This window comes from Anastrepha obliqua, chromosome 5 (assembly GCF_027943255.1).
Source record: "Anastrepha obliqua isolate idAnaObli1 chromosome 5, idAnaObli1_1.0, whole genome shotgun sequence".
Taxonomy (NCBI): domain Eukaryota; kingdom Metazoa; phylum Arthropoda; class Insecta; order Diptera; family Tephritidae; genus Anastrepha; species Anastrepha obliqua.
The window spans coordinates 83741781-83758442 of NC_072896.1; the positions used below are offsets into that span (position 1 = coordinate 83741781).

The 16662-nt window shown below is 36.0% G+C and overlaps 1 protein-coding gene across 1 annotated transcript in view; it reads left to right on the forward strand.

Annotated features, from left to right (window-relative positions):
- The window catches only part of LOC129249482 (mucin-4), a 37888-nt gene that overhangs the window by 16629 nt on the left and 4597 nt on the right, over window positions 1-16662 (forward strand). Inside the window, exons 7-10 of the mRNA XM_054889326.1 lie at window positions 1688-5008; window positions 12300-12401; window positions 12479-12672; window positions 12905-13133. Of these exons, the coding sequence (XP_054745301.1) occupies window positions 1688-5008; window positions 12300-12401; window positions 12479-12672; window positions 12905-13133 (3846 nt within the window). The remainder of the gene's footprint in view (window positions 1-1687; window positions 5009-12299; window positions 12402-12478; window positions 12673-12904; window positions 13134-16662) is intronic.

The window sequence follows — 16662 nt, forward strand, 5'->3', positions numbered from 1 at the left end:
TTGCTTGTTCCGGGGCCTTAGAGGGCACTAATGTGCATAATGGAGGCAAGCCTTTTCTTCCGCACCAATGCCTATGGAAGCACTACTCGGGCGAGACTCAGCCGTTGGCTTTGTAGTGGCCGAATTCGAGATCGGAAGCACCGCTGCTCCAATTATTGGTCATGTAGACCCTCTCAGTCTGCTTAACAGCGGACCGGACTCCTTGATTTTGTTGGTTTTGTTTATTTTTATGCTTGTGAACATTTTTTAATCCTCGAGTATCGGAGGAAGGATGTCCACCTGTGCATAGCTCTGATGTGTCGCATCACACCTTGAACCAGCTCTTCACCCCGACTCGGGTTGAAAATACGCTGAGAAATTATGTACTACTGAGGAGTATCAAACACCAATCCGAGTATATTTACCTTAGCTAAGTACCTCCCGATCCAGGACAACTGTGGTACCTATTACCAGCCGCCACGTGGTAGAGGGTTCAGTAGGGGATTTTGGTCAGCCTGATTGTTAGGCTCGAAAGAAAATTATCCATAGGCGCAGAATATCTAATTCTCACTCCAGATACACTTACCACTTAGAGAGGTATCTGTAGGCCACAAAAGCATAGTCCATCTGGTTGGTTTCAGGTGTGCTTCCCCAACTATTTTTGTCACAAAATTCAGCACCAAGATCTCTTTTGGCAAAACTCCTTTTGTGGCTTAGTCTGTCTACTTTTCGGGTAATTTTTTCGTTGCTCCCAATAGCTAGCATATATTTTTTAATAAAAATCTACGAGGCAGTAAAAATATAATGGGTCTGAACTTCTCACAAAGTGAGGGATCGAAAGTTTGTAAAGTATAATTTAGGGCCCTTACGGCTCCAACCAACGTATTTTGTATTTCGATGATTAAAGCTTAAAGTCGGTTGATAATTTTTTTGTTTGCATGAAACAATGAGACTCTTGTGCATAAAAATTTGCATGATTTAAACTTTTTATTTTTTGAGCTTTCAGTGCCTTTCGCTAATTGCATGAGAATGTGAATTTGGAAAGATATTTAGTAATTCCGGTGCTTTATAGCTAATCCAAGGAGGTATCCAAGATTAATTTCATAGGTGCATGAAAGGCATATCAGTTTGTGAAGGCACCAATTCGCAGGAGTAGAGGCTTTGTTTTCTTGAAGCAACAAAAAAGGTTCTACCAAATAAAATAAACTTTGTTTTTATTGCTTCTTCTAAGAAGTATTTCCGAAAAATGGGCGCGTATAGTCGACTCGAGTAAAGCAAACTTTTAGTTCTCACTATTCGACTTTCTTAATCAACTCACAGCACACCAGGCAACTCATCAGTAACAAATTCATCGCCACTATCTTCCATTTACGGTGATTAATTCGAATTTAGAATATTTCCCAAAGCCGTGATTGACACTGCATTGAGTACATCAATAGTTTTACTACCACCTTAAATAATAATAGCAACAGAAATAACCCAAAATCGTTTACCAATAACACATCAATAAAAAATAAAAAAAAATGTTCGGTTCAAAATCGTTGAATGCCTACCAACAACAAACAACTGACGTACCAACAATCACAACTGCCACCACTACTACTACTACTATTACTACTACCTCCACCACAAGCACCACTATTCCAATTACCAAATCTTAAGCAACAACAACACTAACATTAACCGCAAATGTGGATTTCTCCTACAGATCTAAAACGCATGCAAACAAATACCAAAAGAACCAACGTTCACAATTAAATCCACAACAAAATTCCGCAATCAACCTGCCAAATATATCTTCCCCTCCTCCGCCAATACCTAGAACAACAACACTACCACCACCTATAACCCGAACAACTACACATTCAACCCAATCGTTTCCTAGTCCACAATACCTTGATACACAGGACACACTTGTCGCGGTTGTTGTCAAGCCACACAGTCAAGCCCTACACGGCTCGAACACACAACAAACAAAACATCCCTCAAATACACAGAATCCACCACAAGCTCAGTCGTCGCTGTTTAATTTCCAAACGGAACCAGACATTGAGACCATCTCGGACGCCAGCCAGAATGTGCGAGTGCAAACGGTTGCGCCCTTAAGGAGCGCTGGACGTCTCTTCGACTCCAGCTCGACAACGTCTTCGGCACTTAATGGTCGAGCGAAATTTCTGGCCGCAATTGACAAAGTGGAAGATTACGACGAGAGTGCGCGTAGCAACTCGGTGCGCGCGATTACCGAAAAAGCCATTGCGCATGCAAAGTATTCAGCTAATGAGAATTCTTATGGGAGCGGTAAGCATGTGGAAGAGTATTTTGGTAAAACATCGGAGGACAAGCCACGACAGCACCAGCGTTTTGATGCAGATAATAAGAAGAGCCGATTCCAGAGTTATGTTGTATCCGATGTTGCGCCGCAGAGTTTCAAACCTGTGCCGACCGCTAAATTGGTGGTATCACCACCTGCTGAGCCCGAGCCTGTTTTAGAGCTGATAAGTGGCGATAATTCTGCATCCAGCACAACGCTGCGTTATCCCACCAACATCGTTTACGAGCCGAAGCCGTTCAAGTATAATCTGCAAACCGGTGCAAATGGGTTCAGCTTGCGCGCGCAAAGCTCCGATGAAACTGAAAAGCCCATTTATGAGCGCAAACCAAATGTGGCTGTGCAGACACTTTCGACAACAAACCGTGCAGTCTTGACTCCATCTACAAGCACCGCTGCTGTCAGTCTGGCAGTACAGAAAGTACCGTTTTCCGATGCTTCTTACGAGGATGAAATTGTGCCAACAACATATGCGCCTCCACTACGTAGCGCGTGGCGCTTGGGTCGTACCAGTGCTCGACCTTTACAACATATTGTTTTGGAAACCGTTGTAGAGGACGATCATGTCTCGAGTTCGGGCAGCGAGCAAAGCGTAGTGACGACATTAAAGGAAACCAGCACTGCGCGCCCAACGACAAGCAGCACCACTACCTCAACGACTACAACTCCACGTACCACCACTACTACTACCACAACGACTACAACTACAACCACAACTACGACTACAACTCCCGCACCCACAACGGCGTTTGTAGTCACCAGCACAGAACGCACGGCACAGAGTTACACACCACGCGCCCTCAACTTCAAAGACAACCTCATTAAGACTACTGGCCTACCAGCGCAGCGCTTTGTCTCACCCTACAAAAGTCTAGAAACTATACTGCAAGAAAAAGATGATCGCTATGTGGGTTTCAATGCACTACGCAGTACTGTTAAGCCGCGTTACACTTACCCAACAACTCCTTCCACAGTTACGCATAGCACGAGTAAGCCTGTGCGTAGCTACTTCCTCATCACCACGCCTCAGCGGAACCTGAGCGATGCTATTTTTGCTACAGCGTCGACAGGCACACGCAATTTCAGTGTGAGCGATACCATACTCAACACCTTTTCGAACGTACCACTCAGAGCTGCAGTCTCAGCGCAATCTACGACAAGTACAACAACGACGACCACCACTACTACCGAAGCGCCAACGACCGAGACTACAACCGAGAGCACAACACCGACTACGATATCCACAGTCATCGTTACTGCACCCATACGTGTGTCTCAAGCAGTTTCGAGCCAAAACATATTGAGAAATCAAGCCTTAAGCGATTATGGTCCAAACAACTCAGAAACGCCACGTCCGCGCGGACGCTCGCGATACTCAGCGGCAACAGTGAATTCGGCCGACGAACCAACGACATATGCACCGAGAGTGCGTTACCCTGGTGCTAACGCAGCCAGTTATGAATCTGTTACGTCTTCGCCAAACGAAGCCACGCCCAAAAGGAGAAAGCTTCAACGCGCACGCATCGTAGCCATACAGGGACCACGCAATACACTGGGTGCCACGCCACTCAAATCTCGTGAAAAATATGAGAACTACAAGGCGGAGAAGCAAGAAAAACAGGCTTCGGTGTCCGCGTATGGACAAACGCCGCAGAAAACAGTGAATCGCAAGCCGATTGAAAACGAATCGGCTGTGGATGATGGTCCACGCGCCGAAGCTTTGGTGCGGCTGCCCATCGATACAAAGCAGGACAATAGCATTGAGTCAGCGGGCAGCGCTAGCTCATCTTCATCCACCGAACAACAGCAGGGCGATGCAAACACTGATCGTCCGCTGAAGTACTTGTTCTCGAACAAATATCGGCAACAAACAAAAGATCGCACTTTGGCTGAGAGTCTGCAGAATGCCGGTTATATAACATCTAGCACTGGTCGCACGAAATTCGAGTCGGCTGCGGTACTTGAACAACTGCAACTCTTTCTCGCAGGCGATAGCGACGAAAGTAGCGCTCAACAATTCGTGGATGATTTTTCAGAGCGTGAGATCAATGCTGCAGTGAAAGAGATCAAAAATCTGTACACTACGCCGCGAGCAAGAGCTACGACCACAACATCTACGAGCACGACTACAACGACGACAACGACACGTAGACCACCGACCACAACGACAACGACAACACTGCGCCCGACTACCACTGCCAGCCCGCCTACTACAGTTTACCGCACAACAGGCGCTACACATTCAACACCAACCACCGCCACTGCCACAACCACCACCACCACAAACCGTTCCTCCACACAAAGCACACACACACAAACGAAACTCCCAAGTCCTACACAAAGATCCTCCACCGCCGATGTCACCTCCTCCCCTGCCAACACGCCCTCCTCCCACTCATCTGCCAGCAGCACACCAGCGAGCACTGCCAAGTCCTTGTTAACGCCCATGCGTGCTTCAAGAGTCAATAATGCCATCAAGTCGTCGATTGCCGCTGCCGCTTACTCCGCTTCTTCGCCCTCCGCTTCCACCTCCGTCTCCGCCTCAACGAACTCTGCTTCTCAGGCGTCTTCTGCTGTGGGCTCCGCCAAGACGGCCAGAGGTAACAGTCTTAAGGCCAGTGCTTACGTCACGAATGCCGGTGCAGCGGTCAAATGTTCCGACACTACATCGAATGCCAAGTGCAACGAAATTCCCTCGAGGTACTTAGCCAACAAAAACAACCAAAACAACTACAATTTTATAAAGAAAAAATCAACTCACTCTTATCAACTATCCCACTTTAATTAGTTAGAAGAAAATACGTAACTGTGCAAAAATTCCTAAAAAAATGTATATTTAGTTATAGCGTGAAAACGTATAAAGAACGTAAATAAAAAACCTCACAACGGCCACTGGTAGCGAAAAAAATACGATATTGCCAGCTGGTTCGAAAACCTATAAAATTTGCAAGAATAAGAGCAAATCCTAATATCCACAGCCTACTGTACTGTATGTAGTTGTTGGTTGTTCATTTTCCTTGTTCACTTGCAATTTGTTATTTAGTTGCGTAAAGCAAAATGTTTTATTAAGAAAATTTACAACAACTTTCGTTTTGGTGTACGCTGAATAATTAAGAAAAATTCAAAAAAAAAATTTTTTTTAGTAATTTTACTATAGAATATTAGTCCATTTTCTTTTATGATTTTATCGAAAAGGTGGTGGTTAGCTGATTTGATATTTTAGTTTCTAATCTGAGAATTGTATTAAAAAACAAAAACTTTTGCTTTGAATTTTACTACTAAATTCTTAGTAGCTGGAGCACTGCATTGCGCCAATACAAACTCTCTTTTTTTCTTAAAATATATTTATTAGACATTTTTAGTATCAATTGAGAACCGAAAAGGGTTTTTGTTTGTTTAACCAATCTGCACTTACTAGTTAGCTTTTTGCACTACTTTACCACCTAATCGATCCATTTACCACGTTTTCAGTACCACTTTTCTGTCATAAATACTGAATATTTTTATATAATTTTTAAGTACAAATATTTATTTACGGACATTCGGCAACGGCAAAATCCGATCTTGATTTTATGAAACTTTCGGTAAAGCTTTTCTGTATGAGTGAAAGCTTTTCTAGGTGCTTGATTGTAGGATATTATCGAATGAAAATTTGGAGGAAAACTTTTATCAATAGCCGAAAGCTTTTCTAGGTGCTTAATTTTGGAGATTATCGAGCGAAATTTTTAAGAAAAGCTATTTCAAATAGACGAAAGCTTTTTCCAATAGCCAAAAGCTTTTCTAGGAGCTTGATTTTGGAGATTATCGAATGAAATTTTTGAGGAAAAGTTTTCTAGATGAGATTTTTTTAAAAAAATTTTCTATAGAACTTTTTTAAGGTGCGGAAAGAGCAGAAAACAGAAAAGATGTATTTTTTTGGTGTATATCGTTAGTAAATAAGTTCATAATATATGAATATAAAAAAAGATGAGAAGGTAAATGATTCTTAGAACTGGAGGAAATAAATATTTCTTAGAATAAAGTAAAAAATTTAATGTAAATAAAAATAAATAAATAATTAAAAAGTTGAGATAAAAAAGTCCATAAAAATAACAATAAATAAAAAGTTTTCTACAATTAAAAAAAAAAAAATTAATAAAAGGTGTGATGCAAATAAAAATAAGTAAATAAACAAAAATTTTAATTCAAATAGAAATAAATAAATATATAAAAATTTTAATACAAATAAAAATATTTACATAAATATATAAAAAGTTCAATAGATATAATAACGAACAAAAAGGACATAAAAATAAAAATAAATGAATGAATAAAAATTTTAATACAATTTAAAAATCTTAAATAAATAAAAAGTTTAATATAAAAAAATAAATCAATAAATAAAAAGTTTAATATAAATAACAATAAATAAATAAATAAATAAATAAATAAAAATTTCAATTAAAAAAAAAAATAAATTAATAAATAAAATGTTTAATAAAAATAAAATTAAATATTATTATTAAATATATATTAAATATTATTATTATTAAATAAATAAATGAAAAGTTTGATACAAATAAAAATAAATAAAAAATTTAATAAAAATAAAAATAAATAACTAAATATAAATTTTAATAAAAACTAAAATAATTAAATATAAACAAAAAATAAATAAATAAGAAGTTTAATACAAATAAAAACAAATAAATAAATAAAAAGTTTCATACAAAAAAAAATAAAAAATAATTAAATACATAAAAAAGAAACCAAAAAAAAAATTTAGTAAAACTATAAATAAATAAATAAATAAATATTAAATTTAGTACAAATAAACATAAGTGAATTCATAAATATTTCTTAGAAATTTAGGAGATAAAAATTTCTTAGAAAAAAGTGAAAACTTCAGTACAAATAAAAATGAATAAATAAATAAATTTTTCTTAGAATAAAGTAAAAACTTCAGTACAAAAAAAAATGAATAAATAAATAATATTTTCTTAGAATAAAGTAAAAACTTTTCTTAAAACAAAGTAAATGATTTAGTACAAATAAAAAATAAATAAAAAAATGAAAAAGCATGCGAAAAAATATTAAAGTTTTGAAATACTAAAATAGCAATAAAATAGCCAGCCATTAGGGTGGTTCTCATTTTGCAATTTAAGAAAACAATGACCTCACCTTTTCATCTAAATAACCAATGCGTCACTTTTTTCTGTCTTACATTGACAAAGATTTACGTAGGCGCCGTGGTAAAGAGTGCACATGAAATTTGTTTTGCAAGCATTAAGTTTCACGACCTGATTTTGAAAAATTAGAGACAAATTTACCCTAATGAAAAGTAATCTACGATATTAGCATAAAATACTAGAATTTAATTTTACTTATTGTTTCATTTATCTTACTTTACTCTTTACTTTTTTTTAATTAATAAAAACCTTAAAAATAATACCAATTTTAAATTTTCCATTTCTCGTAGCGTCGCCTAAATATTTCTTTAAAAATGAGCAAAAGATAGTTCACCTCTTTCTATGCCTTATAATAAAAGTATAGCATGTGAAAAAAAATTGAAAAAGAAATTTAAAGTCTAATAAGAAGAACCCTACTAGCCCTAGAAATCAAAATTTGCCATAGATTTTTAAATATTATTTTTCATCCCTTGGTTGATGGTGGCACTAAATCAACAATAAAGGTTTGTACTTTTGTTTGTCAAAGCAAAATATTGGCAAAGTAGAAAACAAAGACTGAATTCGCCTTGTTTCATTCTGGGCTGACAGCCACATGGACGCGGCGAGAGAAAAAAATCAAACCAACTGATTTACAGCTACCACCTTTATAAGATTTGCCTTGTATTCAACTCAACTCGTTGCCAACTGGCAGTAAACTAATACATTTTCATAATCAGCAATCATTCGCTTTCAAAATAGCTTGGTTTTGTGCCATTCAACAGAGTTTCGTTAATGGAAATTTGGTTCATTAAAATTTCATTTTTAATTCGCTATTACTTCATTGACAATTCATGTGGCATCCACAAATCGAGCTGATTTTTCTATTCGGCTATTTTAATGTGGCCCAAAACTCTTTGCTTGTGGATTTTTGGGTACTCATATGTAAGTTCTCCTAAAAATTTTCATAATTTCATTGACTAAATATTTCATTGATTGGTGACTGACCGACTTGAGCAAATTTTATATAATAACGAAACTTGCAAAGCGAAAACGGGCTGCCCATTGCGGCAGCTTTTTTAGGCATCACATTAATTCGGAAAATAACAAAATCTGCTTAACAAATAAGTTGTTTACCAATCTTTGGCGAATATTTCCTCTTTTGATAGGAAAGAGACAAATAAAAAAAATATATATATAAAATTTGGAGTCATCTTCAGTGGCCCATAAATTTGTAATAAATACGATCACCCAATTTCTGCTTTAAATGGTATCCACAAAACCACCCTGAGAATGCATTATGCATAAAAAAGCAGGCCCTGATTTCGATGACCACTGTGAACATTAAGCATTGAAGCATTTTTCCCAATAGTCGATCCTGCTGTAATGAAAAGTTTCCCATAAAAATCAGCTCCGGTTGGTAGATAGAATAAAACTGTAAGGTTAGGTTTGCTGAGTACTCAGTACGCAACCTAAGTGACCGATGTAAATAAAATTTCAAAGTGATTTCATAGAAGTTTTTTATACCAAATTCTTTTTTGCTAGTGATTAAACCAAATTAATAAGTAATCGATAAATCGATACTTCGCGACTGTCTTGATTTAATAAATGCCGATAGTTTTAGCAGCTCGTGCCTTCAGTTATGCAATATAGTTATTAATTATTTAGAAGATAGTAATTTAATAATAATTTTAAATTTTTTTATTAATAATAAGTGTCACGTAAATAAATAAATAAACTTAAATAAATAAATGGTAAAACCTTCAATAAACTCCTGTTCGGCCAATATCACTTTTCCGGGCATTAGTTCAACAACTCAATAAATTATTGTCTCTTGGCACAAACGATGACGAAATGCCCAAAAAAATAGTACAGAAGTAATACTCGTAGAATAGAATCAAAATATGAAGTGAAATAAAATTCGTTAAAGGAGGCATATTTTTGGATCAGCAAGAAAGTAAAAACCTGATATCCCTCAATTTAATTTAGATTGACTTCGAGCAAATTTGAAGTGTTTTGCGTTGATTTTTGACAATTTCTATTTCTATTTTTTTTTCTTTACGGTGTTAAGTGCCTTTTACCCTTTTAAAAATGTCGAGCATTCACTAAATGGCAAATATACACAAGACTGCCAGCAATCAAAAAATTTTCAAAAATTAACACAATTTTTGAGTCACTGTAAACTGGCATCTTAAAATACTAGAATTCAATGAGCTTTAAAACTGCATTTTCGAAATTTTTCTAAAAATTCGAATTAAAAAGTATGACGCCATCAAGCGGATTTGTGGATTCAATACAGTCCATTGAAGCGCATCTGGGTTTTTTTTGGCTTATTGGCTCATTTCATGTTGGCTTATTTTACTCATTCACAAAGTCGTTAGGCCAAAAATGAGATTCTATGCTTAAAATGATTTTTCCATGGAATTCGCCATAAACATTTGAGGCCGCTATCTCAGTTAGTAATTTCCAATAATTTTTAAACGTTACTCGTAAATTTAAACCTTAAATGACGTTTCACAATTGCGAGTTCATAAATATTCAAAAAATATGTAAATAGAAAACTACGATATCAGAAGACCTATTATATGTTAACATACCAGGCGTATACTTATGAAACCAGTATTTTGAAATTTCGCAACACGTAATTTTTCTTTAATTTGAATGCTCTACAAGTGCGCACTCCATTGGGAAAACCAAATGATAATAAAATTGAATTAAGTATGTTGAATAAGCCACTTGAGCGTAGGTTTCCCGATTAAGTGCCCTCTACAAACAAGGATGAAAGACTACCCGGGTTAACCAATCTGCTATGGGCAAAAACAAAATAGCGCAAGCAACTTCGGCTGCCACCTCACCGTGTACTCGGCTGTCGAATTATGCGCTCTCATTTCACATGTAATCACACACTCGCCGTTCAGACGACAACAAAACAACATGAGCGAAGACAGCGTTAATTTGTTTTTTTTCTTTTCTTTTTTTGTATATGCCCAACACAATTTCAGTTTTTCCATAAACAAACCCAGTCTAGCATGAGCGCTGGGACGTCAGCCAATCAGCTGATTCTCTAAATTTCACTGAGAGCCACTTAACGGTCTGATCCTCGCCACACTCTCTAATTTATTTTCACTATCGCTACAAATTTCTTGGCGCTCTTTGCTCGGTGTAATGTTTTATTATCTCTTTGGGGCAAAGCGCGAATCGATTCGACGAACTGTTCTCAACTGCATCACCTCATTTTAGTAGCTCATATTAACACACGCAGTTTAAGCAATTTAAAAATAGAAACATTTGTGTCCAGTGTCATTTATGTGAGAATGCCGTTTTTATAAATAAAAAATAAAAAAATGATATTTATGTTTCCACATCGCTCAGCCATTTATCCATCATTCCTAACTAAGTACGTTAAGTAGGTCTTTAGACGTAAAGTAACATGTTTGCGTATTTTCTACTATAATTAGGTATAATGTAATGAAAAAAAGAGGAATTAATTATTCAGCGTACATTTAAAACTTTTCGTTCAACTTAAAACTTTCTTTCAGTTAATCCAAATTTTTTCACTTATCTCTTTCGAAAAACTGAACTTCCCACAAAGAACGTAAGCAGACAAGCAGCTGCAATCGTGAACGTTTACGCTAACTCAGGAAATTTCACTACACAAAACTCCGAGTCATATCAAATCTCTTCTATATTTTATGTTTGTTTTTGTGTCTTGAAATTTTCCAGCTGAATTTTGATCACAATTCGAGCTGCGTGTCTTTATATGTTCTTTGCTTCCAACTCCCTGGCCAGCACTTAATCTAAACTGAGGTAACTAGTAACTCTGTGTATTTTGTTAAAACTGCACTGCGAATATTCCATTTGTAGTTGATATGTAGTTGAAGTGATAATTTTCCAGTCCAAAAGTAGGAATTTGTACCCTGAATATTTCACTTACACTTGGCAAGTGCTGATACTCCGCAAACCCAAGAGAGAAGCTGCTTAACACGTTCTCTCTCTCTTTCTCTCTCTCACTCTCTCTTTCTCTCTTCCAGTCTCTCTTTCCTAAGATAATTTCACATCCTTAATCTACCAACGCTACTCTCACTCTCACACTCCATTCCTTTCCCCACCCACCAACATGCCAGCCTGACTCATGCCCGACTACAAAGCCTAACAAATTGAATTGACTAAACACATTTTCTTTGCAGCAGCATTTTTTATGAAAAAAAATTAAACAACTCATCTTTTCGGTTCTCATATATCAATATATCCTTTACATCATTTTCAGCTTGTAAATTTTGTAAAAATTTCGGTTGTTTTGGCTTTAAGCGCATATAACGGAATTGCTTGCACTGTTTGAGCGCTACTAATACATTGGAGAGACATTCTGTAAATAAACCTCTTTCCCTAACATAGCCAACTGTGGTTTCACTGTAATTTTGCTGTAATTAACATTAATGTCTTCTGCTAACATTTGTTCCACTTGTTGAATTGGTTTTCGCTTTCATTACTAATACAAATTAATTTCTTACATACATACGTATTTGTAAATGTTAGAGTGTTGTGCGTTTGTGCTTACTGTGTAATATATATAGATTTCCCGTTCAGCGTAGCAGTGTGTGTTTATTTTACTACTTTACATTGGTAACTGCTTAACAGCAAAGTAGCTAACTTTTATTACCGCTGTTAAGCAAAAACAAACAAAAAGTAATATAAAAAAATAAATTCCTACATAGCTATAAAATCACTACAATAAAAAACACATAAATACATACATATGTGTTGTAAGTGCTATGAAATTTCCCCTACAACAGTCATTAACTACAGATGTCGCTAACATTACACTATTCAATTAAATTTTTGTATAGAACAAATTCGAATAACAATCGTAATCGTGGTAGCTCCACCTACACCGGCCAGGATCGTGATGCACCCACAGCAGTGACCAGCAATCGTGGCACACATCCACCGTAAGTGTCTAGCAAAGCTAGAAGCAAAAACAAAATATTCTCTCAATATTAATTCTCTCACTCAATATTCCACACAGTCGCACACGCCCCACATTGAAGCCCTCAGGCACGATCGTATCGAAGGCACAGGAATTTGTTGATATCTACAGATACCCACCAACACGACCCGAACCGCTTTACCCGCAACCAGTACCAGACAAGACCGCAGCCAAATGCCGCAAGGATGTTTGTCTACTGCCCGATTGCGCCTGCGGTGGCAAGGACATACCCGGTAAGTGTGTGCAAGTGTGTGTGTGTGTGCGTGCTGCTTTAAAAGGCCGCACTCGTAAATCGTGCGTGCGCTCTTAATGGATGCACACTGCGATTACGCAGTTGCGCTCATTTCACACCATTCAGAGTTTTCATAGTCCACTTATATGTTTGTGTACAAATACAAATACACTTATACTTACATACAATACACACTCACAATATATTCGATGCTCATTCGCACACCCAATTAGGCGGTTTGAATGTCAATGAGGTGCCACAAATGTTGTTGATTACTTTCGATGACGCGATCAGCACTTTAAATATCGATCTTTACGAGGAGCTCTTCAACAACCAGTCGCGCTTCAATCCCAATGGTTGTCCGTTGCGCGGCACCTTCTATGTCTCGCACGAGTGGACCGATTATGGCATGGTGCAGGATCTCTATGCGGATGGACACGAGATGGCTTCGCACACAGTCTCGTAAGTTGGGCGTTGCTAAGCTTTGAAAGCTTATGCGCGCTTTATGTGTGGATTTCGTTGTTGTACGAACATGCAAAAAGAGAAAAAGAAAAAAAAAAAAATAACGGGAGCAGTGTTTATATGTAATTGTATAATATAGACAAATATGTGCGTTCATTGTGTGGCCTAGCATGTGGTGACCCTCATTCCCAAGTTTTATTAATACCAAGTTTTCTCCCCAGCAGTCAAGCAGTGCATCAGTTCATTTATCTTTTATAAATATTCTTGGTGGAAATGTTTCATTTCTGCGCTGTCATTTGTGTGCGTGAATTTTACTTTAATTATATTTTCTTTATATATGTATATTTTTTTTTTTGGTATACTTAATGCACATATGTGGCCTTTTGAAAGGAAAAAAGCCTATGCGGCTTTAGCAGACTTTGCTTTTACACCCATAAATCTTAATTTTACGTTGGAAAAATTTAGTATTTCATTTTAAATTTTATCAAAATGAATTCTTAGCTAAAGCTAGGCGTGTTCGAAAGTTTAAATATTACATTGGAGCTCAAAATTATTGTGCTTCGCTGGTAAAAAGCGCTAAGTCGACTTAAGTTGTGTTCTCAAAAGTCCACAGATATGCAGGCAGATATAAATTTTTTGTTAATTGAATTTTTATTTCCATTACTTGCGTTTTCGCTTTCCATTTACATATTTCACAGATTTTCTTATTTATTTATTTATTTCTTTATTTATTTACATGCCATAATTTGTATTTTTATTTTACAAATCATGCATCTCTTCTTTTGGTGTCATTTCGTCAATTACCGCTCCTTCTATACATATAAACATACATAATTTACGCATAAAAATGTGTTATGGACCCGTCCCCCGTTGTCAAAAACCATCAATTGATCATCTCATGAAAACCAAAAAAAAAAACCAAACATTCACAAAAAATCTACCCGCGTGCGCTACTGTAGCCGATTTACCGGTTGAAACAGTGCCACAAATTGTGCTAATCACCTTTGATGATTCCGTTAATGATCTGAATAAGCAACTGTATACCGATTTATTCGAAAAGGGGCGTGTCAATCCGAATGGTTGCCCAATAACGGCTACTTTCTACGTATCACACGAGTGGACTGACTACAGTCAAGTGCAAAATTTGTATGCCGATGGGCATGAGATGGCCTCCCACACTGTATCGTAAGTAGAAAAAAATTACAATACAAAAAAAATAAAAATGCACAGCAATAAACATGACGATGAAGCACTTACTAAGTAATAAAAGTAATAAAACACTGACACGCACACACTTATCTAAAACCTAAGAATTTGACGCCTAACAGTGAAGCACCTGTTGACGCCTGTTGGAAAATGCCAAAAGCATATTTGAAAGCAGCCAAGCTGGATTTCTTCAAACGAAGTTATTCTATATGAGTAAAACTACACACTTTTGTTGTTTGAAAAGGGCACAAGTTAATTTGAATAATAACTAGTCCATAAACGTCACTTAACCTCACTTTGATTAAATATTATATATAGTAGCAAATCAGCCTTAGCTCGAATTACATGTGAATGGCAACGCGGTACATGAGCGATATGGAAAAAATGCCCAAATTTGTTTTTGTATTTTATAATATTGTAATTCAGGCAAACAATTTATTCATATGGAATTCCTGCTAAGGCTGTATACTTTTTCGCACCACTACATATATACATATAATATAATCCTTCATGCAACTGTAAACCTTACATTTACTTTACATAAAAAACTTTATTTTACTAGTCCTGGAAATGGTAGTCCTAAATTTAGCAAAGGGTAATAACAGATAATTGAACAAAAACTGAAATATTTAAAAACAAGAGTTTATATATGTAGCTCTGGGTGGTCCAAAAATTAAATAAAATTTTGTCTCTCATTATTGGAAAATGTACTATAAAGGGTGGTCCAAAAATAAAATAAATTTTTGTGTCTTATTATTAGATAAAACAACATAAAGGGTAGTCCAAAAATGAAAGAAATTTTTGTGTATCATTATTAGAAAAAGCACTATAAAGGGTAGTCCAAAAATGAAAGAAATTTTTTTGTATCATTATTAGAAAACGCGCTATAGAGGATGATCCAAAAATGAAATAAATTTTGCACTATACAATACAATACATGAAATAAATTTTTGTGCTTCATTATTAGAAAAAGCACTATAAAGGGTGGTCCAAAAATGAAAAAAAATTGTGTTTCTCATTATTAGATGAAACAACATAAAGGGTAGTCCAAAAATGAAATAAATGTTTGCGTCTCATTATAAGAAAAAGCACTATAAAGGGTGGTCCATAAATGAAATAAATTATTGCATCTGATTATTAAAAAAAGCACTATAAAGGCTGGTCCAAAAATTCAATAAAATTGTATCTCTCATTATTAAAAAAAATACTATAGGGTTATTCAATAGGTGCGCTTCAACTTTTTTCCGATAGGGAGGGCGAACGACGCAATATTTTTTATTTTTCACTTGTCATTTGTAAACTTTATTAGTATACATTTCATCATGGAACGCTACACACTTGAGCAACGATTGCAAATCGTGCAAATTTTTTATGAAAATAATCGTTCTGTTGCTGCTACTTTAAGAGCATTACGGCCATTTTACGGTCCATTTAACAAGCCGTCGCGTTTTGGGGTTATGTAAAGTCATTGGTCTACAGTAACAAGCCGGCGACGTTTTGTGAGCTCAGAGCCAATATTGAACGCGAAATTGCTGGAATTTCGGCCGATTTATGCAAAAGAGTGGTCGAAAATTGGGTTCAACGATTGGACTTCGTAAAACGTGCACGCGGTGGTCATGCAAAAGAAATCGAATTTCATACTTAAATATATATGTTCAAACTCGATAATAAAAAAAAAATTAGTTAAAAAAGTCAAACCGTTTGTGTTTTATTCAAAAAAGTTCAAAAGTTGAAGCGCTCTTACTGAAAAACCCTGTATAAAGGATGGTCCAAAAATTAAATAAATTTTTCTGTCTCATTATAAGAAAAAGCACTCTAAAGGGTGGTCCAATAATGAAATAAATTTTTATGTTTCATTATTAGATAAAACACTATAAAGGGTGGTCCAAAAAAAACAAAATTGTGTGTCTAAGGAAAATTAGGACATAACTATAAAGGGTGATACAAAAATTAAATAAATTTTCGTCTCCTTATTATAAAAAGCAGAAAATTAATAGTGCCAGTGATCGCTTGCCCATCACCGAGTGTACGTTTTTAATGTGGTATAAAAAACAGGCCCCAGGTTCGAAATCGGGTACTTTTTAATACCGGATGCCGCTCAGCAGGCAGCAGTAAATCTCATGAGATTTGCTTAGTTTTTATTAAAACATTTTATTTTTTTATTTTCATTTTTTTTTTTTTGTTGTCATTTTTTAATTTATGCTGTTTGGACCGTATTTCTGGTTATACTTCTTTGTATAAAATATTTGTGGTTAAATTTACTTAAAAATAAATAAATAATTGGCGCGTACACTTCTGTTAGGTGTTTGGCCGAGCTCCTCCT